This window comes from Chiloscyllium punctatum, chromosome 42 (assembly GCF_047496795.1).
Source record: "Chiloscyllium punctatum isolate Juve2018m chromosome 42, sChiPun1.3, whole genome shotgun sequence".
Lineage (NCBI taxonomy): Eukaryota > Metazoa > Chordata > Chondrichthyes > Orectolobiformes > Hemiscylliidae > Chiloscyllium > Chiloscyllium punctatum.
Genome location: NC_092780.1, coordinates 975,402 through 983,658, shown reverse-complemented (window position 1 = coordinate 983,658; position 8,257 = coordinate 975,402). Strand labels below are relative to the sequence as shown.

At 50.9% G+C, this 8,257-nt stretch overlaps 1 protein-coding gene across 1 annotated transcript; it reads left to right on the top strand.

Moving 5' to 3' along the window:
- Window positions 1–662: 662 nt before the first annotated feature.
- Window positions 663–7,345, top strand: neurod2 (neuronal differentiation 2). The gene is made up of 2 exons (XM_072561159.1): window positions 663–797; window positions 2,171–7,345. The coding sequence occupies exon 2, from the start codon at window positions 2,176–2,178 to the stop codon at window positions 3,244–3,246; it is 1,071 nt and encodes a 356-aa protein (XP_072417260.1). The 5' UTR covers window positions 663–797; window positions 2,171–2,175; the 3' UTR covers window positions 3,247–7,345.
- The last annotated feature ends 912 nt before the right edge of the window (window positions 7,346–8,257 follow it).

Here is an 8,257-nt window from a genome sequence, read left to right as displayed (position 1 = left end):
AAAGCATGGGGTAAATGTGGCGCACGTTAGGAGCAGCATGTTGGGGACTGGGTACCGCGGGTATGTGGGCGCAGCACCGTCCAAAGCGGTGGCTTTTTGTTTGAAGGAATGGCCGGGAAACTCCGAGAGAGAGGCGGGGGGGGGGGGGGCGGGGAGACGGGGAGAGGGATAGATGGGGGGGTGGGGGGGTGGGGGCGCGGGTGGAGAGTGAGAGAGTGAGGGGGGAGGGAGAGACGGTAGCAGCAGCGTGCCTGCCTGGTCCAGGGGAAAGGCAACAGCAGCATGTCGTGCAGTCACGGCCCGGGGCTGGTGTGGGAACCGATCGGAAATGATTCATTGAGAACATTTCATTCCTCAGAAACGTTAGCCATTAACTTTTCTGCGTAAAAAAGAAAGAACGACGAGACATTCGGAGTGTGTGGGTGGGGAGGGGGGCGAGGGTCTGGGGAGGGTGGGGGGTGTCCGTGTGTTCCCCCCACCCCCCCCAGTCCCGGCCCCCGGTGCCGGCTCCGGGATGAGGCGCTGACAGATGGTCAGTACAAGCCCCCTGTGTCCCGGGAGACAGGCCGCTCACAGCCGCATGTCAATCACCGCCCGCTCATGTGATGCTGCTGCCAATGACGTGCTACCATATGGCCTGGCATCAGAGCGGGTACCGCAGTTTGGTGAAGGTGCCACTCTCCTCCTTGTCGATAGATTGAGCCGATGAGAGGCTTTGCCCAGAGCCTCCAGAAAGCAGCGAATCCCAGAAGGAGGTCCCTCTGAACAATGAGCTAAGGCTCGGCTGAGGGCAGCAGGTAAGGAAGGGGCTCATTGGGGAAGGGGGCGAGTGGGGAGGGGGGGGAGGGGAGTTCGGGGGGGATGCAATTTCAAACCGACTTCCCCCCTCCCCCATTCCGCTCAGGTCTCAATAACTTAGAGACTTGCAGCCAGCAAGCGGTCAAGATTTTTGTGAGGAGCTAGAATTTGTTTAAACGGATCGTGAGCGAACGGCAGTGGCTTTTGGTGAAATTTTTAACAAGCCAGCTCGGAATTCTGATTTTCCCCCAAGTCCCCAAGCCCTTCCATCAAACTGGAGAGCCGCCTCCCTCAACACCTCCGCTCCGTTCATTTGATTTTGAGAAGGAATTACACATTTGTTTCAAGGGTGTAAGTTGCTAAGTTTCCTGCGGGGGAAGTTGAACGAGCCCCGGGGACAGGACAGAGCGGGATCCCTCTCCCCCGGAGAAAGAGCTGACGCCGCAATTCGCTTCATTCCTTGAGGTTAATTTGTCTCCCAGGATTTTACAATTCTTTCCAGAAGAAATGATGAACGATTTCATTTTCAGAATTTACCAAACGCGAGCGTGAATATATTGAAACTGTATACAACACAAATCCCTGAAAATCGAAGCGTTTTTATAAATTTGTCAAATTAAATCTGAAATCTGGTCAAGGAGAGATTCCGAGAGAGGCTGAAATTAACGCCATAAAAATAGCGATTTCCGATGATGGAATCATCCCCGACATGTTCACAATGTCACTGTGTCTGGAAGCTGTTGTAAAGTTCCCTCTGCCACAATCCAACCATCACCTTCACCCCTTACCACAGCCTTTCGGCCATTCCCGTTAACCAGAGATATACTCGCTCCAGACCCGGGATTAACAGGGCCCCTATCCCCGCAAACAAGCCCCCAATGACCGCCCCCCCTACCCCCCGCTCCCCCCACCACCCCCTCCCCCACCAAGCCCATTCGGGTTGGGAATGTAGAGAGGAGCCGGGAGTGGGGAAAGCACTAGAGACTGGAACCTCACAGCCCGGGATGTGCGTGTCCCGGGGAGAGAGCTCCCAGAGAGCCGGCCTGGGGCCTGGTTGCTCCAACTTAGAGCGTCTGCAAATGTCCTGGGGTCATTTGACCGTCTCTTCACGCCGCCCTCTTCCCGGGATATCGGGAAGAAGCGGCTTTAAGCTTCTGGTTGAGGGCTTTAGTGACCGCGAGCGGAGGGAGCTGGGCGGAGGGATCCGGGCTGAGGGAGGGGGGTTGACAGAGCCTGGTTGAGGGATCTGGGTTGAGTAAGTCGGGCTGATGGAGCCGGGTGGAAAGTGAGGTCGGGGCGAGGGAGCTGGATGGAGGGAGCCGGGCGGAGAGTGAATGAGGTTGTAATTCTCTGTGCCTCCCGTTTCTGATAGGCAGCATGTTGGCCCGGCTCTTCAGTGACTCTAACCTCATGCCCGAGGCTCACAAATACCCCGCCTGGGTGGAGGACAGTGAGAGCGATGAAGAGAAACTGAGGGAGGAACGCAATAGCGAGAGCTGTGACCCTCAGGACAGTCAGGCTGAGGACTCGGTGAGTGTGGCCCAGGACAATGAAGAGGCAGAAACCGGGATGGAGGAGGAGGATGAAGATGAGGAGGAAGAGGAGGTGGAGGAAGAGGAGGAGAATGGGACCCGACCCAGGAAGCGGGGCCCGAAAAGGAGGAAGATGACCAAGGCGAGAATGGAGCGCTTCAAGCTGAGGCGCCAGAAGGCGAACACCCGGGAGAGGAACCGCATGCACGATCTGAACTCCGCCCTGGACAATCTCCGCAAAGTTGTTCCGTGTTACTCAAAAACGCAAAAACTTTCCAAAATAGAAACTCTGCGCTTGGCGAAGAACTACATCTGGGCTCTGTCGGAGATCCTGCGGTCGGGCAAGAGGCCGGACCTTGTGTCCTATGTGCAGACTCTGTGTAAAGGCCTATCCCAGCCGACTACCAACCTGGTGGCTGGCTGCTTACAGCTCAACTCCCGCAACTTCCTCAGCGAACAGACCGCAGAGCCTGGCCGCCTGCAGCCGCCCACTTCCACCTTCGCCATGCACCCATACCCGTACCAATGTGCCCGGCTGCCGAGCCCACAGTGCCAGGCTGGGGCTGGTACCAGCAGCCACCCACTGCGCTCCCACTCTTACTGTGGGGGCTATGAGCAACACCTGTATGGTAACGGCTCTCCTGAATACCCGGGCTCCGAGCTGGAAGGTTCCCTGAGCCCTTCTCTCTGCACGAACGGCGGATCCTACTCCCTGAAGCCGGAGTCGCCCCCGGAGCACGAGAAGAATTATCACTACACCATGCACTATTCGGCAATGCCCAGCTCCCGAGGAGCTGCTCATGGGCTGCTACTCCGGCCCGGTCTGCACTCAGACAGCCTAACTGCCTATGATTCCCACATTCACCACGACAGGACTGCAGTCTACGAGGAACTGAACGCGTTTTTCCACAATTAACTGTAGACAAGTTCCCAGTGACTTTGGCCAGCAAAGGGATGTGACTGAGTGGCTTTGCTCCAGCGACAGACTCACCCCCAGAAAGAGACCACCCTGAGCGAAGGAGAGACAGACAGGGAGAGAGAGAGAGAGAGAGACACGCACAGAGACACAGACACCGACCAGACTGATAGAGAGAGAGAGCGGAGCCTGCACCTTGGACACAGAAAGTCGGTTGTGAGTCTGTCTGTGGAATGCTCGGTGTCCGAGGGGACGGATGCTATCTTCACTCTCTCTCATCTTCCGGATGGATGAGATCTTCACCTCTGCTCTCCTGGAATAAACTCGTCGTTGGCTGTCCCACGGTCTCTGATCTCCACATTAAAGATTTGGCTATAACAATGTGGCTGGAGACGGTGCGGCGGACAATCGCCAGTGAAAAGCAATAACGGAAAATCTATGCAAGTAAACATTAAGGTCCTGTCGGATGGAGTTAAACCTAGAACAGGCTTCAGGGCCGAATGGCCTCCTCCTGTTCCTGTGTGATTTGGACCAACCAGCCTTTAGCACTGACTCCTGAACTCGGTAACTGGTCTTTCAAGTCCATTTCTTCCGATATTTCATAAAAGTTCTATTTATTTTCCAGGAACTGCTACAAGAGTTTCTATTTGTGAAAAGACTTTTGTTACAAATTGTTTTGTTTTGTAAAATGTTTGAAGAGAAATCTTATTATGCAAAAGGAACATTTAAAAAGTGAGAGCGTTTTCTAATGCGCTAACACCCAGAAATTCCTGTTTTTTTGCGTCAACTCGAAACAAAATGAACAGTTTCCTATCGTCCCGCTACCATCCGAGAGATTGTCGGGGATCCTTTGTGGATCTCCTTTTAAATAGATTTCAGTCTGCGAGGGATCCACAGGGATCTGACTCTTTTCGGAACAAGTGGTTAAAACACCTTGACTGGGAAACTAAAGAGGCACATTCCTGCCCACCTCTGACCCCCGTCAGCCCCATAAATCATTGCTTCACCTTAAACATCTTTCCCCTTCATCTCCACCGCTTTCGGTTCAAGGTCATTCTCAGGAACATATTCCACCCCCATCCCCCACCCCTCCGTTTCAATTCGGTTCCTTAATCGTCACTCTGCTACTCTGGGGTTTTACTGAACAGAATGGCATTGGGTGGAGGTGTAGGGAAGAGAGGGAAGGAAGTGCTGTCGTTCCGGGAAATCAGTTTCAATCTCAACCTCGCCTCGATCTATCGGAGACAACACATAAGGAGACCAGCTCGGGCTGCTGGGATTGGATCGGGCAGTTCCAGCAGGAAAGGAGCGGGGAGCTGAGTGTCCCAGACCCGAGCAAGTTAGCGTCGTAAAAATAATGAGACTCCCGAATGAAAACGTCTTGGGGGAAATGATAGCAAACCCGGAATCAACCGAGAGCGAAACCTGGAACCTAAACCGGGGTCAGGAAATTGAAATCTCAGTCCCAACCACAGAGTAAATGAGTGAGACCGAGAAACGGTGTGAGAGGAGTCAGTGTGTAAGAGAGGGATCAGTGTGTGAGAGAGGGAGAGAGGGTTAGTGTGTGAAGGGGATCAGTGTGTGACGGAAGGGTCAGTGTGTGAGAGGGGTCAGTGTGTGAAAGAGGGATCAGTGTGTGAGAGAGGGAGAGAGGGTTAGTGTGTGAAGGGGATCAGTGTGTGACGGAAGGGTCAGTGTGTGAGAGGGGTCAGTGTGTGTGAGAGAGGGGCCGGTGTGTGAGAGAGGGATCAGTGTAAGAGAGGGGTCAGTGTGTGAAAGAGGGATCAGTGTGTGAGAGAGGGAGAGAGGGTTCGTGTGTGAAGGGGATCAGTGTGTGAGGGAGGGGTCAGTGTGAGAGGGAGGGGTTATTGTGTGTGAGAGGGATCAGTGTGTGACGGAGGGGTCAGTATGTGAGAGGGGTCAGTGTGTGTGAGAGAGGGATCAGTGTGAGAGAGGGTTAGTCCGTGAGAGAGGGGTTAGTGTGTGAGAGAGGGTTCAATGTATGAAGGAAGGTTCAGTGTGTGTGTGAGGTCAGTGTCGTTGCGACCAGTCAAGAGTTAGTAATTCACAACTGCACGGTTGCACATTTATTTTGTGGGTTGGAAATAACCATTTCCTCGTCGCATTCTGTCTTACTTCGCTGTCTGTACGCGTCCCTTTCCCTCTTCTCCCCATGTCCGTCAGTATTTCGCTCTTTCTCTTTCATCTTTCTCGGGCTTTCTCTCTCCTGGGTTCTGTTTCCTTCCTGTTGTTTGCCGTCTTCTCTCAACTGAGAACATTGTTCTTGTATTTGGGTTTAATTCCTGCGGCTGTTCAATGTGTGTGGACAGAGAGAGAGACAGAAAGAGACATAATAAGACACTGATGATGAGGGGAGATGCGGAGGAAAACAGAATGGTATAGGACATAGTGCGGCCAGGGCAGGGAGGGAGGGAGAAAACTCCAGGTTCAATCCGAAGTAACATGTTCCTTCCAACGTTATGATCACGCCATTGCTGTCGCCCCAGTGTGTTGCCGTTCCCGGGCATCCTCCGGTTAGTCTCAATCTCCATTCTGTAACTCTTCCCGATGCTGCAACGACACAGTTCGGGAAAACGGGGAATCCGGGCTGCTCCGCGGTGCTTCAGTCTCCGAGAGTGACAGTGACAAAGATGTAAAAAAAACTGTTATTGGGAACTCGGTTACACACATCCCTAAAGTTCCGAATGTAGGAGATTTTCTAGATAGCGCCTGGCCCCCACACCGCACTGAATTCAAACTGACTCGAAAACTCTTCTTAAAATCGTTGAAGAAGCGGAAAGTCGGATATTCCGGCTTTAATTCGCTGTTTCGATAGGACGTGTAAAGCTCTACACTTAAATAATTTGATTAAATGTCGGGTTCGGTGAATCAGAGGCTGACCACTCGGAGGAAATACGGTCCGGACAATCAATAATTTTTACACACAGTGTGGAGGGCTCCTTTATCAAAACGAACGAAAATTTAGACAAGGTGACATTTGACATGAGAACTATTGTGGCAGGGCTGGGACCGAGGCCTCAGTAACAAAATGGAGGAGGGCGGGTGGTGGGAAGTGAGGATTGTCCCCAGTTCACTGAGGCCAATGTCAAGGGAATTGCTTTGGAAGGTGGGATTCTTCCCAGGCAGGACCGCAGCTAGTATGGGACTGATTGGCAGGTGCACTCAGAGAGTGGCAGAGGGCAGGGGAACACACAGCCGGACTCACGGGTAAATATTCTCACTGAGTCACTGATGGTGTTATTCCAATCCATGTAAAAAAATACAAGGATCTCTGATGTTGTAGGTGATTGTCGCTTCGAACCAGGTTTCTATTTTAACTGTATATATTATTTAACGTGTATAAATATTACAGGATTATGCACTTAAATATGTTTACAGCTAAATTTTGCACAGACTATGTTTAGTGGAGTTGTGTTTTGTGTCTTGCATGTTATTTGGCTGCTGTGGGTTCCTGTGACATTCTCTCGAGTCAGTGTGCTTTACAATGGGAGCCAATCTCTGGCCCAGGTGTAGCTCTGAATTCGGACAGCCTGTTGTTTCAGTGACTCTGATCAGGAAATGACCAATATCCGATCGAATTTCTCTGTTCGCCATTTCTCCAAACCTATCGGCGAATCTGCGCGAAATAACGAGAGGGAATTTCTCGGAAGGTGTGTGGTGTCTCTGTGAGAGAGTGAGTGAAGCAATAGTGTTCCTCAGTTCAGAGCGACAACGGACAAAACGTCCGAGTTCTCATTGGAAACCACATTTAACTTAATACAGAGAGGATAAGTTTTGTGTAATTACTGTTTAAAACATTTCCTTTGGCGTTTGGTTTCAGTGAAGAAACCTCTTGAACATCCATTGGACATGAGCCTGTGGATTTTGTTTTCTGAAAGGGTTGATTAAGTATCCAATTGGTTTGATATGAATCTGCTTTCTTGCCTTAATTATAAAGGTGTAAAGTTCGAGGGATTTGTGCTTCGTGTGATTGGTGTTTGCCATGTTCCTGAGTTTGGAATTTTCTGCTATTAATTCTGATATTTTCTAAGATCGGAATTTACCACTGTGCTTCCTAATGAATAAAACCTGATCTGAAGTCGCTGCTTGTTCCTCGCTCTCATTTCCATTGCCCACTATTTCGCGAATCCTCGCTGGTATTTGTTGCTGGTATTCCGTTTCAAAGGAAGTGGTGGACTTCAGGAAGTCGATGATTAATCCCACCGGTTGGCGGAATGCGGAATACTCCCAACTCTATCCCAGAGGAATAGACCGATTCTCCAGCTGGAGAAGAAACCCGGGAGTTCTGTTCAAACTCAGCCGGTGGTTTAGCCTGGTTTGGTTTGTGCTGGAGCTACCAGGCGCCTGTCGATGAATCTGGGGGTTTGGGAAGGAGGAGGGAGAGGGGTGGGGTTAGCGGGTGTGGTGATGGGGAGGGTGGGGGGGGGGGGGGGATGTTTTCATGCTTTAATTTTACTCGAATTCCCCAAGATTCGATCGGAATGTTTCAGAGAGAGCGAGGCCTTGCTGAAGATGTAATAAGCTCTTCACTCTCTCCCCCAGAGTCTGACACTGATATTCAAATCATCCAATATTCAACGAACTGTTTCGATTCATTTTACTGAGTTTGTCAAACATTTCTACAATGTTAATGAACCATTTTGATTATTTGTTTTCGTTATTTAAACAGTCGAGTTTGTAACATCGGGCGACTCTACATTTGTTAGAATAATTTGTCTGATTCGATTTAATTGGGACGGAACTGGATGCTTCAAATCTGTTTAGAAATTGTCCACAAAAATAGCACTTCCATAGCAATGATAGTCAGTCACCGTTCAATGTAGCGGAGATATAATACCGACCTTCCTGAAATATGAGCGAAAATTCAGGGTGTGGTCGGCGTTAGACCCTGACGCATTTGAACTTCTCCTATGCATTGACAGGGGGTCGAGATCACCTTTCCTCTTATTCATCCAAACACTTCCAAAAGTGTCCGGACTCTAACCGTGAC

Excerpts from the sequence above, each read along its gene's own strand:
- neurod2 (XM_072561159.1), top strand. The coding sequence starts at position 2,176 with ATGTTGGCCCGGCTCTTCAGTGACTCTAACCTCATGCCCGAGGCTCAC.